This window comes from Mytilus edulis, chromosome 3 (assembly GCF_963676685.1).
Source record: "Mytilus edulis chromosome 3, xbMytEdul2.2, whole genome shotgun sequence".
In the NCBI taxonomy this organism is placed as follows: domain Eukaryota; kingdom Metazoa; phylum Mollusca; class Bivalvia; order Mytilida; family Mytilidae; genus Mytilus; species Mytilus edulis.
Window position 1 is genome coordinate 43,232,029 of NC_092346.1, and position 27,913 is coordinate 43,259,941.

Here is a 27,913-nt window from a genome sequence, read left to right on the forward strand (position 1 = left end):
TTGTTTATAATTATTTTTTATTTTTAAAATGCTTTGTTTTCATTTTCACAGATTCTACCAGTTTCTGTAAAGAAGTGTCTTTTGTCTGGGTTGTATCATCATTCACTTTAACAGTTTTGTTTTTGATCACATTTTCATCTACTTGTGAAGATTTTCTTTTATTATCTGTCTTTCTAAATATCTGTTTGGCATCAATGATATCTTTCATTCCTTTTGTTTTTTTATACTCTGGTGCAGATGGGTCAACATTATACATATGTGAAGTATATAGAGCTTCAAATCTTGGATCTTTTGTATCAATCTGAAAATATAAATAAAAATACTATTAAGACATTTCCAATGAGAATATACTATTTGATGGTATAAATATTTGTATAATGTTAATTGAGAAATAATACCTGAATTATCAAAGTCTCTATACAAGGTTAAAGAAAATTTATTTTGTCTTGAACATTGCAACTTGTGGTTCAGGTGTACCCACTAAAAATCAACAAAAATTGTTATCTCAAGAAGAATAACGATCCTCAGTAATCTTAGTAAATTTATTCAAAACTTTTTTACTAGATTCTGGGCAATTTAGAGCTTGCATATATATGGCATGGACAGTAACATTTGTCCATTGGTTGCATAGTATATTTGAACCATTCAATGTCTTCCCTGATTTTATGTATATTCCATATCACATTTCGATAATATAAAATAGAAAATAGAAATTTAAAGTACCATATCAAAAGCTAAAATTTAATGATTTTTTCTTCTTGCAATTATTTTCTTAGATAATTGAATCAATCAATAATTTTAGAAATAAGAGTAAGACATTTCTAATAAATATTTATATTAATATCTTATGCAAAATGTTTATTAAATATATCCATGATATCTGTTTCATCTGATGTCAAAAAGTAAGAACTTAGTGCTAGATATATCAAATTTTAGGTTATTGCTCAGCAACAACTAAACAAAACTTTCCTAAAATTTCCAATAAGTTTCTTAAATTACATCAATATTCATTTTCTTAAATCATAAATTTATAATTTCTTCTTGGGCTTTCATTGACAGATATTAGTTTGAAATTCATTTTTCAAATATGAGGTTAAAAAGAAAACAAATAATTATGTTAACATTGATAAATTTCAAATGCAATTATATTTCAAATTCAGATTTTTCAGTGCAAAATATCTAATCAGTTCAAGTGAGGGAAGCTTTTAAAATCAAAACTTTTATCCTGATTCATCTTGTAGACTAAATCTTTTGTATGAAAAAATCCAAGTAAAAAGATAAGTGTAAGTCATGCTATATATTTGACCGGGAAACAACATCAAATTGAATGGCATATTGCAATAATTATTAAAAGGCTCAAAATTTCCTTAAAAAGTTTAACCTATAAAGTTTAAACCCTATACAATTACAATTGATTAAGTCATTACTATAAGGTTTAAGCTTGGTGTAATAGGTGTGTTGAAATAAAAAAATATTGTGTCAAACAAAATTTCAATGATCTGATAATGATAAAATTTTTACCACAGGAGGTTAAGCTTATCTTTATAAACACTCCTCAAGGGGCATTACGCCATTAGCTATCAAATTCAAGATCTCTTATTTGACCCAACTTCTTATACATATATTTGATTAACAGCATCTTAAAAAGTCCAAAAGATACAACTAAAAATGCATGAAATGTTATAATGTATCTGCATTTTGTATGAATTTTATACTAGACACCATTATTTACCCACCAGACCTGACCTTAAATGACTGACTGTCATTTATTGTTTATGGACTTTTGAGGAGGTCAATACGTTATATACGGACTTCTTTAAAATTTTAAATTATATTGACTGAGGACAAAGTCTGAGTGCCAATACAATCTAACAGGTCCATATATAACCAGGGGCAGATCCAGCCATTTTAAAAAGGGGGTTCCCAACCCAGGACAAAGGAGGGGGTTCCAACTATATGTCCCCATTCAAATGCATTGAGCGGCCAAAAAAAAGGGGGTTCAAACCCCTGGATCCGCCAATGATATAACGTATTGACTGAGTGAAAGTCCTTACTTTCTATATTACATATGTAAATGATGTATTAGGAAAATGATGTTTAATGTTCTTCCTGTGTATTTTTTAACTGTAATCATATTTTTTTTTAAACTTCATAGTTTGTTGACTTAGCATTCTCAGGGTTTCCGCTGGCGGTCGCCATTTTCGCAATTTGTGAAAAAAATAATAATTGTGGCGATAAAAATTTGTCATTTGCGACAGAATTTGGCGAAAGAAATATATATAACGATTTATTTTTCTCCATCTTGTTTATTTACTTTTTTTCCAGTTTCTTACCCGATCAGACAATACTCAAAATTCGTCTTGACCTCATTAAGTCTTATAAAATAAGATTTGGACAGAAAATCAATAATCAGCTGATTGCATTTTATAGCTATCGACAACAAAGGACTAATTAATAAAAGTGTTGATTGAATTGTTTTACAAAATGATATGCTTAACTGGCTTCAGCTAAATATCACATACAGAATTTATTTACCACTTTGGGACGCACGTGTTTGAAGCAAATTTTTGACGTCTCCTCTCCTTTTACAGTGGCGGATCCAGAAATTTTCATAAGTGGGGGCCCGCTTCAGTCACGCTTCAATGATTCCCTATATAAGCAACCAAATTTTTTCCCAAAAAAAGTTTTGCGTAAGCATGAATTTGTTAATCATGATAAATGACTCATATGAATACAACATAGTTTTTATGCGATTTTTTCACTCACATGTATTTACTGTACATATTTCATTTATGTTTGTATTCAACGTTGGCTTGAGGTATAGAGGAAGGATTGAGATCTCACAAAATAAGTTTAACCCTGCTGCATTTATATGTATGTTCCACTTTAGGAACCTCTAGCCTTTGTTTGTCTTATGTGTTTGTGAGTGTAGTGTGGTATCCCTTTTTCTAAACAAGTATACATTATGGTTAAGGGGCCAGCTAAAGCCTGCCTCTGGGTGTGGAATTTTCTCTCTGTTTTGAACACCCATTGGTGGCCTTGGGGTGATTTATGCTCTTTGTTTGAGACTGTCATCTCATTGAAATATTCCCTTTTTTATTCTCAACTCTTATTTACTTGGCAAAAATGAATTATTTGCAGTGCAGTATGTTAGACCACTATCAATTTTTCAGAAAAATATCATAATGATCCCAGATTAACATTCTGTTTGCTGAATTTGTATACAAATTTTTAGATATTGTAATAGAAACTCTGAAAAATTATTTTTGAACTTAAACAACTTATAACCTAAAACAGATACAATATAATGAACAAATAATAAACCCCTTTACACACAATCTGACCTTTAAACATTTGAATTACTGATTCATTTTTTTTCGTGGATATTTGATTTCAAAAGTTTATACTTTTTTGTTCTTTTGAATTTGTAGTTTCCCAAGATATCAATAAAAATTGGTACCCAACGAATAGTTATGAATCTACAGAAATTAAAAATGAAGAATTTGTATCGGAAAACTGAAGGGGAGATAATTCAGATTACTTGGTTTTATAGTCATGTATCCTCGTCTCATGGGTTTTCCTGCTATCAAGAAAGCATTGCGATGTCACAATTTCCATTGAAAAAACATGCATAGTACAAAAACATATGATTTGACTATACTTAAATTTATTTATTTGGTTATGTAGAAATAGGTTTATACAGTGACACATTATTATCAATTTTTCTGACCGCAATTTATCAGAGTTATCTGCTTACATTTATATGTAAACATTTTAGTATCAATTTCCTTTCTATCCACATTAAATTTTTCTCCATGTATAATTCATTGAATATGAAAAAAATTGCACAGCATACTGATTAAAAACAAGCTTCTTGCCTTCTACTTTTCATACTTCTTAAAAAATCAATTTATACTACCTGAAATCTTAATTATTTACCTTAAACTCATCTCCATCGTCTTTCTTGCTTTCAAACTTTCCTTTTTGCAACTTCTTCTTTTTCTTTGAATCGCTTTGTACAAGTTTTTTCAAACTGAAATGTTTTTTGTCATCTTCATCATTATCTTCATCCATCATCAAGAGAGATAACTCTGCCTGTAACCAAAAATAAAATCCCCAATATTATACATTGCTTTATCTTAAAACTTGTACTTCTACACTATACTTTAATATTTGCAGGTAGTTTTAAGGATATTCATAACAATCTGTGTTTTAATCCAAATGCTTACATTAAATAATATATAACATTTTTAAAGTAAAAAGTTTTTTTTTATTATATTAAGTAGCACAATCATTATGACTATTAAGTTTAAGAACTAATACATTTACAATGAAGGTGATAATGTCCTTATTGATGAAAAGATATTTCCACAAATTTGAGATTTTGAACAAAACTTAAATTTATCATCACATTTTGTCCAAATTTCACTAGAAAGGACAGAACCTTCCTGTTATAGACATTAACACTGCATTTTTAAAGCATAATAGAATCAAATCTACTAAATAAAAATTTTGACACAGTTGTCTTCAAAAATTAATGTTCATGTAAATACACACATTATGATGATTTCCAACATTGAAAATTATTGAAAATAAGGAGAATATTACTATTATGACCTAAAGCCTCGGTCACACCTTAATGGATAGCTCGATCAGATGCCTAATGGATAACTTTGAATCACTCCGCTCATGTCCATTAGACGTCCGTCCATATCTATTGCATGTCTGTTTAGCGTACATTTTGTCCAGTGGAAAATTTTGAACTTTGAACGGACGTCCAACAGATGACATATCCGTTGAACGCCCTTTTTGTTTTGGTACTTGTCCGTTTCGTTTCCGTTTTGTATCCTTTACGTGACAATTATACATCTGTTGGAGGTCTGGCAGATTCACCAACGGACTTCTAAGGAACGTCTAACGGATAAAACGGATGTTGAACGAATGTGAAACGGACTCCTACTGGATGTATAAGGATAAAACGGACAATTAACAGATCTGAAACGGATAAATGCCAATTGAAAATTTTGCGTCAGAAATGCTAATTAGATTTCTTAAGGTTCATGAGTTCTTATTATTAATATAGATTTTAGAGTAAAGGCACGATTTCACAATCAAGCAGCTCTTATTCAGGCCAGACACTGCCCTTTGGTGGCATTTTGAAGAACAAACCAAAACCAGTTACACAGAAACATTTTGAATATTTATGTCTTATTTTGTTGCCTTTAATTTTCTGTATATCTTTGTTTGTCCGTTTTATCCGGTACGCTTCCGTGAGGGGTCCGTTTTATGCGGTACTCGTCAGTTGGATGTACGTTTGACATCCATTCTGTCCCGTACGTTTCAATTTCTCGTTCGTTGCATATCCGGTGCGTGTCCGTTATGCATTCGTTACGCATCCATTTTGTTTGGTCAATACAACAACGGACTCCCAACGGATAAAAATTTTGTCAATGGACAACTTTTATTTACATCGGTTAGACGTCCGTTCGTGCTATCTGGTAAGGTGTGACCGAGGCTAAAAGGCAAGCAGATTTTTTTTCTTAGATACAAACAAAATCATTTATTTATTAACCAACCTTTTGTTTTTCCTTCAACTCTTTTTCCTCCTGAGTTTCCTTTCCTTTAAATTTCTTTTTACCTACATTAAATAAACCGCTAAGTTTTTACTAAGAAATGTAATGCTTTTATTAGTAAAGAGCCAATTAGGAAAAGAGAACTTTGTTACTTCATTCTTTTCATATTTTTTGCATCACAGTGTTTACCTATAGCACAATTATCCCTATTTTTATTTAAGTAATGACTGTAATACTTTTTCTGTCTATGAAGAAATAACATAAAAAATGTGGTGTACACTGAATAACGCGCATAGTTGGTTATTAAACAGTGTGCACTACATTTTTTACAGTCATTTCTTATAATTTAATTCTAAATTTCATTTTAAACTGGAGAAAACCATGAAAAACTTTGATGACGTCACGGTCACATGATTAAATTTTGTCTATGGGCTGATAACAAAATAACGTCAGCCAATCAGAATACGCGTCACATCCAAAATTAAATTATTGACCTTTATGGCTGATTGGTCTAAGTAGTCAAACAGCTGTATCATTAGTTTATCAACACTGAAGTTTTGAGTTTAACCCTCATGTGGCAAGTGCGATCAACTCCAATGGTATTGTCTTGGATTGTCCGTTTTCCTACTCAGTCTATGGTACTCTCCATGCACTCCTGCTTCCTCTGTCAATTAAAAATTTACTGCCCAAAATGCACAATAGTGCTGAAAGCGGAGTTAAACAGCAATAAGTTTTTTTTTCATTTTCTTGGGTCTGATTTGTTGTTCACTGTTGATATTTACTTTTATCTGACCTTAATGCAATAATTTGGCTTTTTTGTCAAATTGTCATTAAAAGAAAGTGGTGGATTGTAAATCAGAATTTTACCTTTGGTTTTCTTTTTCAGTTTAGGATCATCTTCATCATCACTGTGTTGAAAGAAAGGATCTGATTTTAAATCTTCTGGTACATCATCATCACTGAAAGCCTCTTCACCTGACTCAGCCTGGAATAAGGGAGATAAATCAACAATACATTTCATTATGGTGTACTCATTTTTTTCAATTTTCCTCAATATTTGGCAAAACCCTCTTGTCTATTAAACGTTTTGCCCAGTAACCAATATGTATCTTAATATTTTGAGAGAAAAAAATATATCTTACACTTCTGAATTTGTTTACCAAATTAGTGTTATTTACATATTTTTACAATTACTTTTGTATTTCCCCCTGTATTATAATGATAAAACAAGCTTCCTTCACTTTCCTTCAAGATTAAACTCATTTAAGCTATTTATTATTCGACCCCTGGAGAAATAAACTCATTATAGATACCAAGATTAAAATTTAGTATCTGTGCCAGACTGACGTTTCGTCAACAAAAGACTAATCAGTGATGCTTGAATAAAAAAAAGTTGAAATGGCCATCTAAAGTACAAAGTTGAAGAGCATTGAGGACCATGTCACATTCGAAATTTAGCCCAAAAGGAAATTTCCAAATTGGAAAGTTAAAAAATTGACAGCTATGGCTTATAACAATGAGATAGTGCCTTTCTGTAATCAGGATGTCTGAACATCTGTACTTGTCCATTTTGTAATAACTTTTAAAGACAGAGTGCCAGAGTTTCATATTAAACTTTGAAGATAATGGAATGTTAGCCTTTGATAGATGTTAAGTTCCTCACTGTGAATCTAAGAGAAATAACAATAATGCTGCACTGTTTGTTCTCTTACACTTGGTTTGACAAGTGCACGTTGTGATTTTGAATCATGAATCCATAAACAGTATCTTCTCCTGTTTTTCACATACCTCAGAATCCTCTTCTTCTACATCTTTTGATTTGTCTTGTTTCTTTCTATCATCTCTCTTCGTTTGTTTCTTTTCTTTTTTCTTTTCCAAGTATTTATCCCATACAGTCATGCCTTTTTCTTTTTCCTTCTTTTTTATTATTTTCTCTGCAGATTCTTTTAATCCTATAATCAACATTTTGATAAAGTCAGTTGAGCCCTTATTATTTTTATGTGCATGTAATGTCATACCCAGTTGCTGTGAAATATCAGCAAATGTCTATAAAGGTTGCTAGGGTCAGATACTGTGGATTCATTATTTTTCGTTAGATACCAATTTCGTGGATTCATTATTTTTAGTTGGATACCAATTTTGTGGATTCATTATTTTTCGTTGGATACCAATTTCGTGGATTCATTATTTTTCGTTGGATACCAATTTGGGTGGATTTCCTTAGTACAAGTGAACCACAAAATAAAAGGTTCAACGAATGACATATTTCTCATAAGATAGTACAGGGACCTCAGTAAAACCGCAAAATTAAATATCCACACACATGTTAGTTTTCCTTAATCAATATATTTAATGAAAATTGGTACCCACGAAAACAAATGAATCTACAGTATGTCATAAAATCATTTTGCAATAATTGAATATAAACCAATCATACTATAATTTGTGTGAATTTGTGACACACTTTTCTGGTTAGACAGCCAAACATATAAATAATGTCTGAAAATATCAAAACAAAAAAGGCCTAAAGAGAACTGTCAAAACAGTTTAACTATGCTAGATGGAGTTGACACTTTGCTACAGAATATTTGCAAAATAAATCTTGTATTTATTCTTGTTACCTGGTTCCCAAGTTATCTCCATTTCTACATCTCTTTTTTTCTTCTTTTCCTCTGATTCCTTTATACTCTGTACTAAACTTTTATATTTGTTGATCTGTTGTTCTTCATTGTCTGACTCACTCTCTTCATCTCCAAAATCTAAGTTTCCTAAAGGTCCAGCAGCTGTCAATTAATAAAACATTGAATAGAAAAACTATGAATGCATATCAATAAAAAGTAAAATCACAAAAATACTGAACTTAGAGGAAAATCAGTTCGGAAAGTCCATAATCACCACATGACAAAATCAAATAACAAAACGCATCAAAAACAAATGGACAAGAACTGTCATATTCCTGACTTGGTACAGGCATTTTCAAATGTAGAAAATGGTGGATTAAACCTGGTTTTAAACCGCTAACCCTCTCACTTTAATACCTGCCCTATCAATCATTCTGAATTAATCAAGAGATGGGCTAGTTACATGTACTACATCTTATATGGTGTTACCTTTATCAAATATAGGTTTGAACACAGTATGATAAGTCATTTCATCATATGTTTAGTAGTAAATACAGTAGTTTTGAATATTTGATAAATAGCCTGCTGTTTAATCCATATCGCGCAACTTTGATGCGCACCCTTTATCGCATACCCTTTATCACACCCCTACTTTTTTTTTTCTTTTTTTTTTACAGTCATTTTCTATTTATTTTTTTTATTTTATTTTTTGCTTAAGAAATATTTTTCCTGAATATAGGTACGGTCATTCAGGCGTGACGCAATTTATTGAATGACGTCATTGTTTGGTATGTACATGTGACGTCAAGAACGTCAAGTTTTCATATTTTTTGGCACACTAAATGCAACTATAAAAAATACAAAACACACGAAAAAAATACAATAATAAACAAAATATTTTTAAAACAACAGCACCAAATTGTAAGGTAACCCAGGTGCTTTGGATAAGTAATTGAGCAGTTCTTATAAGGCTTTTAAAACAAGACAAAAGTAGAACTGAAGGTAACCCAGTGAACAGTTCATATAATATAACTCTCCTGTTGAAATATATGATAAAGCGTATAAAACATGGCAAAATCCGTATCACATGCCGTATCACCCTCGACCAATATCATCCCTCGGGCCTTAAGGCCCTTGGGCTGATATTGGTGTCATGGGATGATACGACATATGATACGGATTTTGCCATGTATTATTATTCTCTATGAGGACATATCCAATATTTCCTTAATTTGTTTGGATAGTGCCTTCATTTTTAGCATTATCCTCTTAATTTAAATGAAAGTTCTTGGATGGATTCTTAATACCACAAACAGGAATGAGTTTAATTATCAGCAAAAAAAATTAGAATGAATAAAAAACTTGTCAGAGAGAGACATTTATTTTTCATATATGCATGGTATTATACCTTTCTCATGAAGATTCTTACATTTATTGAAATATGAATAAATTTCTGCTCACTTCTTTTAGCTGGTATTGAATGTGTGTGTACTAGCTAGCAGGTGAAAGCATTTCTTCACATTGGTACAAAAGACACATAACCCCTAAGGACTGTTGCACATTCATTTTTGAATATTAATTGAAATTTTTACATCTTTACATTTTACATTTCTAGATTATCCCCTAAGCTAATTACCTTTGTCATCATCTTCATCTTCAGAACTAGAGGCTAAATAAGCTTTAAAATCTTCTTCCTTCACTTCACCTTTTCCTTTCTTTGTTCTCTTTCCTATGCTAGGATTCATTGTGACCTTCAATCTGTCCTGATCTGTCTCATCCCATGTTAAATCAACCTTTAAATATGGAAATAATTTTAACACTACATAAATTTTGTAAATACTAGCAACAACTGATGTCATCCAAACCTGATATTGTCTATTCATTCTCATTAACTTTCTTTGCAAGTATGTCAACTGCATATCTAAATGTGTTGATTTTCTATAGGTTTGTGAGAAAACTTCGTCAAAACTACAAAATTATACATCCATAAAAATTGAAACCAATGAAAATAATTGAATCGACATTCAACAGTATAATCCAAATATGGGTGATACATATAGGCCGAGTTCACTTGAAACTCTAGTCCACTTCAGAGTTTCAAGAGTATCACGTTAACGCACTCCAGTTGCTCTTCGGAACAACTCTAAGTAACTCTAGGGTAAGGCCCTGACTAAGCATAAACAAAGGAAAAAATCTGATTAGTTTAACGTCATTCAAGGGTTTCTCGAGTTTAACCCTGGCTCAGTGAGAGTTGGAACTGTGGTAAGAGGGGTTAACTCGAGAGGTATGAGTAAACTTGGAATGTAAAACTGACAATCCTTGTCAATGAATATTGGAGTTTTGTGCAACCGCATGAGCGGGGTTCGAGCTCACAACCTGACTGGCTAGTTATTACAGTAGTAACTACCTAGACCACTTGGCCATCAAGGCCCCCCTTATTATAGTGAACAATGGCAAAAAGCTTGGCAAATTTTAGATATAACCTAATTCTTACAAGACTGATAATTAACTCTATACATACCTTAGACTGGCATAAAGCTGTTGTAAAGTATAATGAAGGTGTATACGAGGTCGGTGGTTCTGTACACACTGTTTTAGGTTCATGGTCAAAGGTCATATCCTCTGGAATAAACCTGTCAATGACAAGTAAGTCGATCAAGTTGCAGTGGTTTTTCAGATGTCAAAACTTATTAACTTTATTTTCATTTTTGAAATTAAAATAAAGTTATCTTCTTAAGTAAACATTAAAACACCCACGATATTTATTCTTTTACTCAATTGCCACAAATTTGAACCTGAAAAGCATTTTCTCCAAAAACTTGTGATACACAAATTGAGAGAAAGTAGAGGTAAAAAGTATGATTTTTTTTTATAAATTATCATGATTTATATGGAGACATAAAAAGTTGTTTAAGACTAAGAAACAGCACATTTTTTTTTTATTTCTATGGCTTTGAAGTTGATAATAAGATGAAATAAAGACCTTGATGCAAGATTAAAACTGTTCCCTATCAGTAAAATTCCTAATAGAAAATTAGTAAATAAACAAAATGTTGGTTTACCTTAAATCTAGTTTATTTGAACTACTTTCATATTCCATATTATCGCATTCTTCATAGATCTTATTGGCTGTTTCTTGTGAATCACATTCTACTACAGCGTAATAGTACTTCAGTCTGTTTAACTGGTATCTCCTTAGCTTCTCTGTATGAAAACCTCCACCTTAAAACATCATTAAAAAAAACTTTTCACAATTGAACGATTTCAAAGGTATAAATCATATCCACATCGTACAGGTATTGTCATTTCACATACCTTTTCGCATTTTATTGTGTCAAACTAATTATCATCTCACAACAGCAATTTCTGATTTATCAATCAACTAGAATATTGATATTTTATAAAATAATTGGAAGATAATTTTTTACACTATTGAATATGTAATTCTATGTGTAGGTGATTTTTTAGAACATTAAATATCTATGCGAGGGATTTGTCATACTTTTGCTAGCAACAGAATTTAATCATGTAAGTCAAATGAAACAGGTTTTAGACTACAGCAATTTTAAGTATACTGTCTAGACATCCATGTATTGTTAAAGACTGCATATTTTTTTTTGTTGATCTGTATTGTTGGGATTGTTTCTGATGGTATTATACCATACATTATCCTTATTCATTGTTGTAGGTTTGTATACTTTTATATGGTAGGCTAATTCTTAAAATTAGTAATTCAATCTGTCCATTTGCATTGTTTCTTAAGGTACAACACTTGTAGATTTTTTCTTTTTTTGTTGTTGAATTTGTCTTTCCTAAGCATTGAATTCCCCCATTAATTCATATTCATTTCACCTACCCTCTTCGTCATCTAGATCATCTTGATCATTACTGTCTTGATTTGCAAGAGGTGTCTCCGTTAATTCCATTGGTCCTTTTAATGCCTCCATTTCCATACGCTTTATTCCAAACTCTGAAGGGTACACCTATAATCATGAAACTAAATAATGCATTTTCAAAAATATCTAACCTTAAATGAAATTTGTAAATGATTTTAGGACAGATTTACAGTTGTGTAATTTTTTTTTTCATATCCTTGTGAACAAATATTTAAATTTGATAAACAAATCCTAGTTTATTTGTGTCCATATTAGTTGAATGTCTCAAAAAATCAGATCAATTTATATGAGACCATTTAAAATATAAAGTTAATATATAGTAGTTTTAAATCAATGAATGGTAATTAGTAGATATTTGTTCTCAAACTCTTATTAAGATAATCCAAACAATTGTAAACTGAGACCTCAATTTATTTAATATATAAATGTCTATTGCCTGTCTTGTCCAGCATTTTTATTGATTTCCTAATTTTGGTGTGACAAAAGAAAAGAAAAACAAAACATGTCTGGTTGTATTTTTACAAATTCCTATATAGTAAATAGGGAACTAACAGTTTCTTGAATGTCATTTTGAACCATTAATAAAATGCTTCATTCTTTTTTAATCACAGCCATATATATTCAACTCAATAGTGTGTCAAAACTGATTACTCATATTAACACAATATCAGAAATTGTAAATTGGTCATATGCATTAACAGGCTTTGAATTGGGGAACAGTTTAGGTTGGTGAAGCTTGCGCAGAGACTTTCGTGTCTTTTCAAAATTGATATACCACAACCCTTCAATTCCATCTATCATAAAGTATATACCTTTACATATTTTATAAGACCTCCTGTAGGTTTAAATGACTGCAACAATACAAATATATCTTGTGCTTTGACTCTATCCCAGTCTAAGTTACAGACAGCTAATCTACTGGTTATCTCTGGTGCTTCTACTGCATCTTTGTCTAAGTCTGCTATATTTATTACTAAGTTGTCGTCTGCAAATAAAAAAAGTTGTTCCTTCAAAAGCCTGTTGCCAAGAAAAATATATACCTAATAACTAGTCATCCATACATACCATATAATCATGATAATAAGAATTATTGGTTTAAAAGTAAAACATTGGGTCATTGTCCTTAAGCCAGAATTTGAGTGTGTTATATTCTGGTTATATTTTTATATATTGTACAGACGCCCAGTATTTCCATGTCCCCCGCAACGAGTTACTTGGTAGAAAAAAATTATGCTATAAGGCACAAATTATTCAGCAAATTCTTGTAATTGATAACCAGCACTGCTGTCAATAGGAAATTGTGATTAAGTACCTGGGGAACAGAACATTAATTCTAGTTGATCATGCATAATCATGATAATGACAGCAATGAAGATGCTTGATGAACTTTAATAGTGCAGGGATACAGGCGGTCCCCTCTATCTGTTAAATGACATCATAAAGGAGTGCATAATTGATAAACTTTTCAGATGACAGACATAACTGGATTATGGTCTATTGTTAGGTAACATTTCATTCATGATTTATATTGGGTGTTAATGATTTTCTGTAACTGTTGCCTAGCAGGAAAGAGGTGCACTGCCAGTGGCAGTTATTGATCATTCTAAATATATTGAGAGTTGTAGACAAACCATTATCAAACTCTTCCTCATCACTCTCTTCTTCTTCTTCTGAGGAAGTTTCTACGTTTCCTTCTCCTCTAGCTAAGTCAGGACCACTTCCCAATCCTGGAAAAAAAAGTCATATAAAAAATTATCTATCAGTATCAAAGACGGCTTATTACCACTTATTAGTGCATAAATTGATACAATTTTAAAGTGTTATTAAATTCTTCACAGTGAGATGATTTAATAATGTTTCTTAGTCAATAGAAAACTGTATCACTTCATCACATTTTCATTTTTCTGTTTATATATAAATATAAATTTGAATGTTTTAATTTAAATACAGCATTGTACAAGGCTGACTATTTAACATGGAAATGAAATATAATAACTTGAGAAAAATTGTATCCCATATATGATAACAAATTGAGGAATCTTTGTATTTGTAATTAGATTTTAAAAATTAAAATAAGACAAATCATAACATTTTATAGTTCATCAGACATGAAAACCATTTTTGTAATGCCACAATTGTAAAATCATAGGAAAGCTTTATAATTAGATGTCAATATGGAATCTTTAATGAATAATGGCTAATAAAGAACAATGATCGAGAATATCACTAAGATAAATCAGCTGAAAATTAGAAAAAGGAATTTATATTCATGCACTACTAAATGTTTTGGTTCAATGAAAATTTTCTGAAATCCACATTATGTACCTGATTCATCTGACTCTGATTCCTCTTCCTTGTCTTCATCTTTTTCATCTTCTGGGGATTCTTCTGGTTCATCATGGACATCTGAAAATGCAAATATTTTCAAATTAGCAATAGTACATCTATTTTTCATTGAAATGTATATAAATACATCTCCAGCAATATAGTACATGTACTATAGAAAAGTACCAAATGCAAATATAACAGTACAACCAAATGCAGGAAATCAATATTGGTATTACACCTGCTATATTGGTGATTTCCTCAGTAAAAGCTGGTAACTATGTGTGATTCTTTCTGAAATACCTCTTTGTAATTGTACATGTGACACACACAGTTTTCTAAACTACAAATGTAGATTGTGATAACTTTTCATAACCTATAAGTATCTAGTGTATTATGAATCACTCAATATCTTATCTGATTGAAATCTGATTTTTCACTCTGCTTCATTTGATTTTTCTTGTTGATTTACATGTATGATTTTAATCAGATTGTCATTACAAACAAAATAGTTTCATGGACAGAAAAAGTACTGTTATATATATTATACATATTATATAGCTTTTGATCTCTGCAATATTTACAAAAAAAGTAGCAATGATATAAACACAAATAAAATTTGTAAAGCACATAACATAACAACATATGTTAAATCACATATATGTCTTGTATAGTTTCAGAGGAGTTCATCATAAAAACTCTACTCTAACTGTAATTGTAAAGAGCAGCGCTACTAGCAGACCTCATTTTAATACATTGTATGTTTATTTTTTAGTCACACTGTGCATTATTTACCTGAAGATAGTTGTAATGTGTTTTTTAACTTCTGCTTTTGTGATGACTTCTTAGGTATTTCATCTGATTCATCACCATTAACTACTTCATCGTCATCATCATCCTCCTCTTTTCCCTCCCCCTCATCATCATCCTCGTCACTGTCTGATATGTCATAATACTTCTTGAAGTTTTCATCTGTTGTTGTCTGGACAGGTCTTCCACGTTTATCAACAGAGTATTTCAACTTAAATTTTTTATCACTAAACATGTCTTTAAATCTTTTATCGATTTTGACTTTCTTTTCTTTTCTTGGCATTCTTCTGAATTTTGGATCATTTTTGATCTGTGAAAATCTGCTATCTTTATTTATTTCATCCATCTTGGGGTTTTTTTCTGAAAGAAAAGGGTAAAGAATCTCTCTTAACTTGACATCCATTTGAAAATTAAAAATTAAAATGAAGGAATCGATGGGTCACTGTGAAAACTGTACAAATATAACAAAAACAAGGTTGGTAGGTAGACACGGTAGATGAAACCTATATAAATGGAGAGATAAATAAAAATTAAACAAATTGAAGCCTGATTTGACGTGAAGGTAAAAAATAAATGCAAATCAGAACCAATGTAAAAAAAACAATGGGTACATGTATATTTAGAGATTTATTTCAACATTTTATCGATATTCTTTAGTTTGCCAAACTTTTGCTGTTTCGTGAGTCGAGAATAAGTTATGCAGTTATGATCTGATGTCAAATGGATGTAGTCCAAATAGTTATGACGTGCTACAAAGAAGGCATCCCAGAAAAAAATTAAAATAGCCTTGCACGACATCATAAACAGATAAATATTATTTGGACTAGATCTTTTTCTACTTCTACCACTAAGTGACCACCGTCATTTGGTTGACTATCCTGTCACTGTTTGTTATGCGCTTGTAAACTTAACAAGTCCAAAAAAAATTACTTAAATAAAAAGGAAATAATTTGTGCTGTACATTTACATAACATATATATGTTCCAGACCGTATAAGTATTTGGACCGTACGCGTACGGTCTGGACCGTATGTGTACTTTTTCAAAATACTCATACGGTCGGACCGTACGCGTACGGTCTGACTAATATTAAAAAGTTGGTCAAGTTTATTAGTTACAAATGCATATAGCAGATCAACATAACTTAACTATCAAATTAATCTAAAAAAGTTCAATTGTAATTGAAACAAAAACTTTATATTTTAACTTTTTTTAAATTCACGCTTATTAAATCTGTTAGTCTCTTGTACTAATCATGTCGATCAGTAATACATTAATTGAATTATGATCGCTGAAATTGAAGATATCGGAAGTAAACATAATGTGGGAGGTCAATTGTTTTAGAATATTTAGCAACTTTACCAAAAAATTCAAATGCAAAGGAACATGCATGAACTGCATACATGAAAATGTAAAAAATATTACGTTACTTGAATTGTGTCACCTTGGGCGAGAGTACCAAAATGGAATTCAGATATAAAATTAAACAAATACTTAATTTCCATTGTTCGTTTGTTCATTTTATCTATCTAATTGTAATAAATTATCAATAACAATTTGTAAAACTAAAACTAAAGATTGTGATAAATGCTTGTTTCAATTTAACCCATATGATCAAATAACATGTATGGTCAGCTCGTACTGGACCGTACGCGTATACTCATACGGTCCGACCGTACGCGTATAGTCGGACCGTACGAGTACACGTATACGGTCCGGACCGTACGCGTACGGTCCAAATACTCATATGGTCTGGAACATATACATGGTGCAAATAAAAACATGGGACTTGAAATTTAAGGTTCATGTGGACCCTATGGCTAAAACGGCCGTATTTTCACCTCAAAATTTTCTCTGAGTACAGGCAAACCTGCGCATCTGGAAAAGTTTTAAGACATAGCATGCCCTAGATAAATAGAATTCAAATGCATTGTATGATTTAAAAAATTCTTAACTTAACTGGATTTTGCTGTACACTTTTTTTCGTCTCTGTAGAAGATGATAAAATTAACAAACAGTTGAGTTTACCTTGATATGGTCCACTCAGGTACACAGTTTAAAAACCAATTATTGTCAGGTATCTATTGTCCATCTAATGTCCATGTCAATTAAAAATGCTCACTTTAATTTTTACCTGTGGGGAAGTTCTCAAACCTGTTTCCCAACTTAGTTTATTTTGGCACCTTCTGGAGGAATGAAAAAAAGTGCACGGCAAGATCCTGGCAAGTTTTTATTTTTCCAAAACATAAAGCATACTTAAAATTCATTTATCTAGGGCATGTTATGCCTGAAATTTGTTACAGATGTGCAGGTTTATCTGTACTCAGAGTAAATTTTGAGGTAAAAATACGGCCATTTTAGCCATACTATGGCTATGGCCCATAGGGTCCACATGAACCTTTATGTGCATGCAGTAGTCTCTTGAATGAGTCAAGACTTTTTGCAGCGGACACCGAGTCAGGTAAGGTGTTCCAATCTCTGATCGTGTGTGGATAGATTGACCCTTTTCTGTTGCTGGTTTTGCAAGATGGTATTTCGAAAGAGTGAACGTTAGCATGGTTAGTGTGTCTTGATAGTGAGATCTGATAAGTTATGAATGCAAGTGTTTACTCAGAAGTGCGGTGGGTATTATGTTTGTCTAAAGCCTCAGTTTTTTCTATTGCTAGATCATTAATAAACACTGTATATATACAAAGTACAAGGAGACATACAATAAATTTTACAGTTTCTTCTTTCACGTGTTGTGTGTAATTTAAACCGGAAGTAATGTTCGGAATTTATTTGTTTACTTCCGCTTTTGTAAGAAACAGCTGTTTATTGAATATTTACATCCTTTGGAATAGTATTGTTTTGAATATCATTGCTCACTTTCGCAAGAACTAGGTTTCATATCAAATGTTACTGTCAAAAAAATCTTTTAAGCTGAAATAAAATAATGCCAACACACTTCCGGTAACGTTCGGACAGTTTTAGGAGTTTTCATCTAAAACTTTAAAATTAAAATCTGTCACCAGAAAAAGCTACGGTAAACCAAATATTGATACAGCATGGCTGTAAAACACTCACATTGAGAATAATGTACACTACTCATTGTTATGTCATAAAAAAAAAAAAACTGTTTTCAATGAACCTAACAACAACAAAAAAGGAAACTTTATTTTTTCTATGCACCGATGCAATGTAACGTATTATTCCAGCTTTCGGGTCGATCCGGCCCCACGTCGATCCGGCCCAAGTCGATCCGTCCCACGTCGATCCGGCCCCAATAAAAAAAAATTATTTCTAAGGAATAAAAATAAATATATATTAATTGTAATTCATAAATGTTTATTATTTTTATTATAATGTTAAAGGAGGGGGGATAGGAGGGGTCTTGATCCCGAAATCCCGGGCTTAAAAACACGAAATCCCGAGGTCCCGAATATAAATAAAGTTAAATCCCGGATCCCGAAATTTGAAAAAAAGAATTCCCGGATCCTGAAGGGGTAAATCCCGAAATCCCGAGCTTAAAAACACCCGATCCCGGAGTCCCGATAAAGGTCCTATCCCCCCTCTTAAAGGTGTACGGTAATAATAGTAAAAAAGGCCTTTGAAAAATATTTTCTTTAGATGAGTATAAAACAACTAGGTTGATTATGTCTTTATTACAAGTTTTCAAGATTATTGAGTATAATTATATTAATTAAAACAGTGAATTCAGACATCAACATTAATCAGCAGTAATTAGCATTTTCTTTCAATTGACTGTGATCCTAACAAGTCTTTCATCTTGTGTAACATATAATAACAAATAGTTACATACATGAACGGTATAAGCCGATCCCCAAGCTGATATATAAACTTTGTTTTTCTTTTTAAGTTCTTAAAATTTCTAAAATTGAGAAATGTTGTTTGATTTGCCGTATCCTTTCTATAAAAGAGTGCTGATATTATATTTTAGAGAGTGAAAACGTGCTTTCAATGTCATTGTTTTGTTGTTTTCTTGCAATAAAGAATAATGGATACTCATATGACTTTTTTTTTTTATCTACACACTATTCAAAATATTGTCAAAATAAGAAAAATATATTGACTATATCCGATGTTACAAAAAAAAGTGTTATAGAATAGAATATTTTTATATGTTATAGAAGCCTATGATGTAACCTGGAAAAAAATACAAATAATTACACCAACCAGAAGATCAAACTATAAAGACCTTGTTGAAAAACAGATTACGTAACTTTAATTAATCAGCATTGGATTGAATTAAGTGATTACGAGTGGCATTACCTTAGTTCACAATCATCAGACAACTGTTGAATAAACAAACCAATTATAGACTAATGATTTGATTAAATAAGTCATTATTATGCGATAAATTTTATAGGTCCATTGGACTGTAAATATTCATTTAGCTATTCTGTGTGTGAACTGAATAAAATAAAAATTGCCATGAAATTCAAAGTAAAAGTTATCATGGTAAATAACTTCATAATTTAAAAATGTAGAAACTGCGATACAAACAGACACAATAACACTAATTTTCGTATGGATTTAAAATAGTTCGTTAACTGGTACTCCAATACTTCACTGACCTGTTGTCATCCATCATCGATCGGACACTTTTTTCAAATTCCATTTATACTGTTAAAGTATGTGACAAATTCCTCCATAATCTAGTTAATTCATATTTTATTATGGGCCGGATCGACTTGGGGACGGATCGACGTGGGCCGGATCAACTTGGGCCGGATCGACTTTGGACCGGATTGACTTGGGGCCGGAACGACCGGATACCTTATTCCACTGCATGTTGATTTTGATAGCGGAATCAACATTTGATTGGTTAAAACTATCACATGTGACGTCGAACAAAACTTCATATTCCCCTCTGAACGTCGGGATTGCTTTGTGCGACGTTACCCATGTTACCCGTGGTTTATGTTTAAATAAAACATTTTGATACGTTTTGTTTTAAAAATTATTTCAAATCTTAAAAACAATTACAAAAGAATAAATAAATAATTAACTTTTAATCGGTACTGATTATTATAGGCCAAGTTCACCTGAAACTCTCGAGTTACTTTATTAACTCGGGTTTCAACAAAACCATTTTACTCAATCCACTCAAGTTAACCCCTTGTACCCTGGTTCCAACCCTCACCGAGCCAGGGTTAAACTTGAGAAACTCTTGAATGATGTCAAACCAATGAGAATAAGTGGCGTAGCATGCCCTGTTATAGTATACGTACTGAGGCAGGGGGACTGGGGGGCGCAGGCCCCCATAAGCTATACAGGTTTTACCATTTGAAAAACGAAAAAATCCCATCAAAGTTATAGTAGTTTTTACTTTATTCAACATAATAATGCTAAATATGTTCAAACAATATAAATTGAAAACCTAAGAGATATCAATCATGGTGCATGAAGAATGGTATCATTAATGTTATTTAACATTTGAAACTATAGACATGATGGACATGATAGATATCTGAAATAATTTTTTAATTTATATTATTTTCTATCTATCATAGAAAGTTTAAATCATTGAAAGACCATTCTTATATAATACTTCGTTTGCTTTGTATTTTATAAAGAATATCTACCAAGCTACATTATTTTAATGAGTGTAATTGAAAACATGATAAAACAAGGGGAGTAACTCAAAATTTACTACCAAGGTTTTTAAATACAAGGATTATATCTTACTTATATTTGTCAGATAGAGTCACCTATTATTTACCATTCGATACATACATCTATGTTTTTTAAAATAGTGTTTTCATTGGGTAACACTGTCCTTAATAATGGAAATTCAACTAATTTTTATGCCCAATTTATGGGCATTATGTTTTCTGGTCTCTGCATCCGTTCATATGTAAGTCTGTCATGTCCGTGTACATGTATCTGTTTCGTTCATACCTCTGTCGAGCTTCAGGTTAAAGTTTTTGGTTGAGGTATTTTTTGATAAAGTTGGAAGTTCTGACAATCAACTTGAAACTTTGTACACATGTTCCCTATGATATGATCTTTCTAATTTTTACCCCATTTCCACTGAACATAGAAAATGATAGAGTGGATGGGGCATCCATGTACTAGGGACACATTCTTGTTAACATTTATTTTAATTTGAAGTTTCCATCATGATGTTACCTACAGTTCTTTATAATAAACAATTATAGGAGCCTCTGGCCTTTGTTAGTCTTGTATTATTTTAATTTTAGTTTCTTGTGTACAATTTGGAAATTAGTATGGCGTTCATTATCACTGGACTAGTATATATTTGTTCAGGGGCCAGCTGAAGGACGCCTCTGGGTGCGGGAATTTCTCGCTACATTGAAGACCTGTTGATGACCCTCTGCTGTTGTTTTTTATTTGGTCGGGTTGTTGTCTCTTTGACACATTCCCCATTTCCATTCTCAATTTTATAGTGCATTTTTTATTTCCATGGAGATAGCATGTACTTTCAGTCATTGTTCATTGACTTTAAATGTTTTACATAGTTAAATGCTGATAATTTGATTTCAACATTTGCATCATACTATCAAAACAACATACAGACGAGACACATATTTTTGTCAACAATTTATGATACATGTAGTTATATTGTAGTACAATAACAACTAAATGCATCTTTTATATTCAAATGCAAACTGCTCACATCAAACGTGATAGGATGTTTTTCCAAAGAATGTTGTGTTTATGAAATAATGATTGTACTTTATTTGTAGGTAAATTTAAACAAAATGGGATGATCATTCAGAACCATGGATAGAGCAACTAGATCTGAACTAGTGAAAACAGTTGAGGCACAAAAGGAAAAGTTACAAAAGTATGAGGCAAAGCTAAGAGGTACATTTCATAATTGCATGATAGCCGTGATAGCTACAAAATTTTGAATAAGGATAGGACCAGGAAATTAAATATGTTGGTTGATATTAAATATCTTTATGAATTGTACCCTTTAAATTGTAGATAGGTCATGAATACAAGTTGTGGAAACAATCCAAAATGTCCCAGGTAGACAAAATAAATGGATGTCAGAACTGCCAATAAAAATGTCAAACGAAAGTATCTTATAACCATATACTTATGATTACATCTATACTAGTATAGATATGAAATTTAATTGTGAATTTAATTCTTTTTTTTTTAGCAAGACAAACCAGATTTGTTTTGTTATAGTGCATGTGCTAACTCATTCTGTGATAGCCTAGAAGAACACCCAGTGTGTGTTATAAAATTTTAAATGTCTGCTTTTAAGAAGAAGCTGGCAAATATTAATGGATATGTTCTCTGTTCTGACCTGGCAAAAGATTTAATTTGTTAAAATGAGAATGTTAAGCAAATCAAAATGTAATTGTGGTTAAAAATGAGTATCAGTTATAGTCTTGGCCTATACATTTTGCACATGTTGTATATTGCCTTTAACATGTTTAAGAAGTAGTTTTCATTACAAGTAATAATTTTTTGTAGATGTTATCCAGGCTTATAAAGGAGTTATTAAAGAAAAAGATGCATTGGAAGCAAGCATCAAGGCATTAACCAGTTCTAGACAAAAAGATAAAGATGAGAACCAACAATCAATACAAGACCCTCTTAATGTCAGCCAAGATGTATGTACAGAATTTATTTAAAATTTAAATTTAAAAAAATCTTCACTTATTCCATAATTTTCTACTTTTGAAGTATTAAGCCTATTTCCACATTATTTTTCACAGAACTCTGATTCACTCAAGTCTCTTGTCTAAAATTTATCAGAAGGTGTGCTTACTAGTCAATGACTCATCAATTTTTGTTTCAAGATTTTATGTGAATTGAGTGAAATATTTATTTTACTGTACATATATGAAAATATTAAATATTCCACAGAACATTGTATTCAAAGGCACTGTATTGGTAATTGGGCTGATTTTTTTCCCCCAGATTGTTTTGTACATGTTGTATGCAGTTAAAACTGTCAGAGTGAATTCATTCACCTGAATGTTGAAAAATTATGAATTTAGCATTTAAATGAAAAAAATAATCATGTTAATATTTGTTTACATATCTTTATCGTAAATAACAAACATGATTAATTGTTTCTTTTTTTATTAAATTCATAATTTTTCAACGTTCAGATGTAAGTCACCCTGATCTAAAAGATATATGTAGTACTAGATGTATAGAGTGTAAGAAAGAAAAAACAGTGAAAAATCCTGCATTCCAATTTTTTTTTAAATTCAAAGCAGTTCTAAAAGTTCTACCATTTGATTAAAGTCTGAATTACTTCTCTTATGTACTGGGTATACTTTGCCTTGAATAGGGTACCAAAAAGTCCAAATTGAAATTTCTTAAAATATTAATAAGTATGTATTTACAATCATCAATTTAACTTACAATGAAACTTAAGAAGTCCTCTCGATTCATGTACTAAATATCTAGATATAACATTATACATGAACTACTGACAGTCTTAATTATATAATAAGTATTTATCCAAAATATTGTTGTGGTGAGCTGGATTAACTTGTCATGACCTTCTTTTAACTTATATGATGGTGGTTTCCCCATCCATAAATCCTGCAATACAAGCTTGACTTCTACCTCTCAATGTTTCAATTGTCTTTTTAAAAGTACTGTTGACATCCAATTTGATATTGTGAAGGAATCACTAATAGAATTTCTCAAAGCAGCTAGAGAATTTAATAATTCCATGACTTTTGAGCAGGTTAATACAGATATTGTGGACAGGGCCCACTGTTTTCATAGTTTTCCATTTTTATGAGTATGATTTTATGACATAGGTTTTTAAAAGTCTTTAGGTGTTGTATGCTTTGTAACATTTTGCATTTTAGCAACCTCTATTAGCTCTATTGTTTGACTCAGAGGTGAGTTTCATGGACACAAATATTATTTTATCTTAAAACAAAAAATCAGTGGCATTATTCCTGAAAGCTTTCCAAACATATTTATTTCACACTTCGTTTTGCATACAAGCTTAAAAGAACAAGGGTTTAATTGCATGATGCATGTATTGGAATCATGGGGTTCCTGCTTTTCCTTTGTGGTTAAAGTTATCATGTTAGCAAATTTATTTGTATTGTGTGCTATGAATACTTACCTGTCAACTGACCCGTATTCTGCGGGTGTGACCCGAGATTTTCACAATTCTGAGGGATCATCCGGGACACCCGTCGGGTCATTAAATAACCCGGGAATTCCAAAAATGACCCGTTTTCACCCGTATTTCTTAGCCTTGAGATTGATTTCATAAGTAATATTCCTTTGAAATACCGGCAAATTCGTAATTGTTCCATAAACAGAAAGTTCATCTAGCTGTGTAAAACTGTCAAATGAATTGACCCATTAAGTGAATGGCTTCAGTTAACAGCTTTGGTGTCAAACACACTGTTAATTAACACCAATTACCTTAGCTTTAGGTCGTAAATAAATTGCACTGTTGTTTTACAAACATATTTCTACTAGTTACTTCCCCTTATTTGTCACCATTCAAAATTATTCCTTATATTTCCGTTTTTTTTGGGGAAAAGATTAAATCTTAAAAAAACTAAAATTCAAATACATATTGAACATGTTGAAATATAACTTTTCATTATTTTTATACCTTTATACAATTTTGAAAAAAAAAGTTGAAAATTATTTTGTACATCTACATTGTATACTTCCGTTAACTGTATTACTATATTTTATTATAGTATAAATAAATTTGGTGTATTTACTGTCTTCTGATTGGTTAAAATAATTATCTTTATTTTCAATGTTATCATTTTTAATGGCGACACGCCCACTCTAACGTTATGTATTCATACGCAAACATCTGTGTACGTTGTTACTCGTATTAATATATATCTTTGAGCCTTATTTTTGATAGAAATTTATTTATAATGAATGGCAATAATTTATTTTGAATTTATTGAACCATAAATTCAAAATAAATAATTTAACAGCCATTCATTAAATAATTTCAATGAAAAAGTTGGATTGAAATGAATGATTTGGATGATGTGTTTGAAGGCTGAGTAGCTGGTCTGACACAGTTTAAAATTACTCTTGAAAAACTATATCCTGATGTTTAAGGGTAAAATAAAGAACACAAAGACTGTGTCACACAAATTTATAAAAAATCTTTAAAAGTGCAATGAAATAATAATTAATAAGATTTAAAATTACTTAACCAAGTGAACATGCATTGATGTTTTGGTAACTTTGATTTAAATTATAAGAAAAAAGTACCATAAATACTGAAATTAAGCTCAAAAAGTTTGTACGCGTTATGACCTGAGATTTGATTCTTCAATGCAGGTCATGACCTGCTTTTTCATCGTCACAGGTTGACAGGTATGTGAATAAGAAAGCCTTTGTGAATCCTGTGTTATAATTGCTACCTGTTGCCAAAACTTTTGGCAAATATTAAGGTAATTCCTCAAATAGAATCAGATCTACTAGATAGTGTCAAAACTTGCATAAGATTAAAAAAAATTGTTTACATTTTATCTTACATATTTTTTATGTGATGTAATATTTGGATATTTTTCAGCTTTATATAGATTTTGTCAATTCCTAAATTTTACATTTTAAGTTTCCCTGATTGGTCAATATGCATTAAAGGCTGGGAGATGTTGGGTACACATCAATGAGATAACACACAAAGTATTTAAGTTTCCATTATTTATTGGTCCATATGCATTAAAGTTTGGGAAATGTGGTGTACACATAAATTAGATAATAATAAAATTGAGAAAGGAAATGGTGAATATGTCAAAGCGACAACCACCCGACCATAGAGCAAACAACAGCCGAAGGCAACCAATGGGTCTTCAATGTAGCGAGAATTCCCGCACCCGTAGGTGTCCTTCAGCTGGCCCCTAAAATATGCATAATAGTACAGTGATAATGGACGTCATACTAAACTCCGAATTATACACAAGAAACTAAAATTTCAAATCATACAAGACTAACAAAGGCCAGAGGCTCCTGACTTGGGACAGGCGCAAAATTGCGGCGGGGTTAAACATGTTTATGAGATCTCAACCCTCCCCCTATACCTCTAGCCAATGTAGAAAAGTAAAAGAATAACAATACGCACATTAAAATTCAGTTCAAGAGAAGTCCGAGTCTGATGTCAAAAAATGTAACAAAAGAAAATAAATAAAATGACAATAATACATAAATAACAACAGACTACTAGCAGTTAACTGACATGCCAGCTCCAGACCTCAATTAAACTGATTGAAAGATTATGTCTTCATCATATGAATATCAGGTACAATCCCTCCCGTTAGGGGTTTAGTATCATACTATCATAAAATATATGAGAAGAACATAACCCGTGTCATGCCAACAACTGTTTTTTTAGAAATAAATGTGTTTAGTTCCGATGCAAAGACCCTATCAGTGAATCAATGTTAAAGCCAAAATATGCAATCTTTAATGACCTGACAACAGTATCGTAACTATATCCCCTTTTAATAAGTCTATTTAAAGGTTTTGTTAGTTTCTGAGGAGAATACTGACATTTTTGTGCTTTATAAAGAATATTTCCATAAAATTTTGGATGTGAAATACCTGAACGTATAAGATGTCTGCATGTTGAGTTATATTTACGAATTATTTCCTTATACCGGTGATAAAATTTAGTAAATGTTTTGACCAGTTTGTGATATCGAAAACCCTGGTGTAATAATTTTTCAGTAATACATAAATTTCTCTCGCTAAAATCTAATACATTGTTACATACACGAGCGAATCGTACAAGTTGAGATATATAAACACCATAAGATGGTGACAAGGGAACGTCACCATCTAAAAATGGATAATTAACAATAGGAAATGAAAAATCATCTCTTTTATCATAAATTTTTGTATTAAGCTTCCCGTTTATGATATAGATATCAAGATCGAGGAAAGGGCAGTGGTCATTGTTATCATTAGCTTTATTTAATGTAAGTTCTACAGGATAAATTTCTTTAGTATACATACTGAAGTCGTCATTATTTAGAGCCAATATATCATCCAAATATCTAAAAGTATTGTTAAATTTTTGTATCAAATGTTGTTTTGATGGGTCTTTGCTAATTTTAGTCATAAATTGTAACTCATAACAATACAAAAACAGGTCCGCAATAAGTGGTGCACAGTTAGTCCCCATTGGAATTCCAATAACTTGACGATATACGGAATCTCCAAAGCGAACAAAAATGTTATCAAGTAAAAATTCAAGTGCATAAATAGTATCAAAGCATGTCCAATTGACATAGTTCTTTTGTTTATTGCTACTAAAAAATGATCTAAAAGAGTTTGAACATATGTACTCGCATTCCGACTTTTTAAATGCCCAGTTAATTAGGGATGTGAATTTTTTCTTAATAAGAATATGAGGCAAAGTGGTATATAGGGTAGAAAAATCAAAACTTTGAACAGATTCAAAATCACCAATATATGCATGTAATTTATCAAGTACTTCCAACGAGTTTTTGACACTCCAAAAGTAATTAATTCCACTATTTTCAAAGGCCTTATTTGAACAATTTATTATCAGGTTTTTTATTGTACCAAGTGTACTAGTAAGTAAAACAGACAATTTAGTAGTTGAACAATGGCTGGAAGATGAAATAAATCTATATTTGTAAGGTTTTTTGTGCAGCTTCGGAAGCCAGTACATAGTTGGGACTTTCATTGTGTTTGGTTCTGCTTGTAAAGAAGTA

The 27,913-nt window shown here is 31.3% G+C and overlaps 2 protein-coding genes across 5 annotated transcripts in view; one reads left to right on the plus strand and one right to left on the minus strand.

Moving 5' to 3' along the window:
* LOC139516579 (ESF1 homolog) lies at positions 1–18,200 on the minus strand. Of its 3 annotated transcripts, none has more exons than XM_071306758.1 (15): positions 18,093–18,200; positions 15,211–15,585; positions 14,416–14,496; positions 13,722–13,817; positions 12,903–13,075; positions 12,051–12,177; positions 11,257–11,416; positions 10,716–10,827; positions 9,831–9,987; positions 8,195–8,356; positions 7,362–7,525; positions 6,441–6,558; positions 5,577–5,638; positions 3,940–4,095; positions 1–301 (listed from the first exon to the last, which is right to left on the minus strand). In XM_071306758.1, the coding sequence occupies exons 1-15, from the start codon at positions 18,112–18,114 to the stop codon at positions 11–13; spliced, it is 2,256 nt and encodes a 751-aa protein (XP_071162859.1). In that variant the 5' UTR covers positions 18,115–18,200; the 3' UTR covers positions 1–10. The 3 variants fall into 3 exon arrangements, with proteins under 3 accessions (XP_071162859.1, XP_071162860.1, XP_071162861.1); XM_071306759.1 differs by lacking the exon at positions 18,093–18,200 and adding an exon at positions 17,936–18,002; XM_071306760.1 differs by lacking the exon at positions 18,093–18,200 and adding an exon at positions 17,948–17,973.
* The window catches only part of LOC139516580 (GRIP and coiled-coil domain-containing protein 1-like), a 24,093-nt gene continuing 14,320 nt past the window's right edge, over positions 18,141–27,913 (plus strand). Inside the window, exons 1-4 of one of the 2 annotated variants that reach the window (XM_071306761.1) lie at positions 18,148–18,249; positions 21,938–22,058; positions 22,683–22,822; positions 24,044–24,076. In XM_071306761.1, the coding sequence (XP_071162862.1) occupies positions 21,974–22,058; positions 22,683–22,822; positions 24,044–24,076 (258 nt within the window). In that variant the 5' untranslated portion in view covers positions 18,148–18,249; positions 21,938–21,973. Of the gene's footprint in view, positions 18,250–21,937; positions 22,059–22,682; positions 22,823–24,043; positions 24,077–27,913 lie in introns of both variants that reach the window. The other variant, XM_071306762.1, reaches the window with a different exon arrangement.

Bases quoted from the DNA above. Each gene is read 5' to 3' on its own strand.
- LOC139516579 (XM_071306758.1), bottom strand. From the start codon at position 18,114: ATGAAACCTAGTTCTTGCGAAA. The intron at 5,639-6,440 runs GTAAAATTCTGA...TATTTAATGTAG, and splicing joins ACTGAAAAAGAAAACCAAAG to GTAAAAAGAAATTTAAAGGA. The intron at 302-3,939 runs GTAAATAATTAA...TTATATTTTCAG, and splicing joins ACGATGGAGATGAGTTTAAG to ATTGATACAAAAGATCCAAG.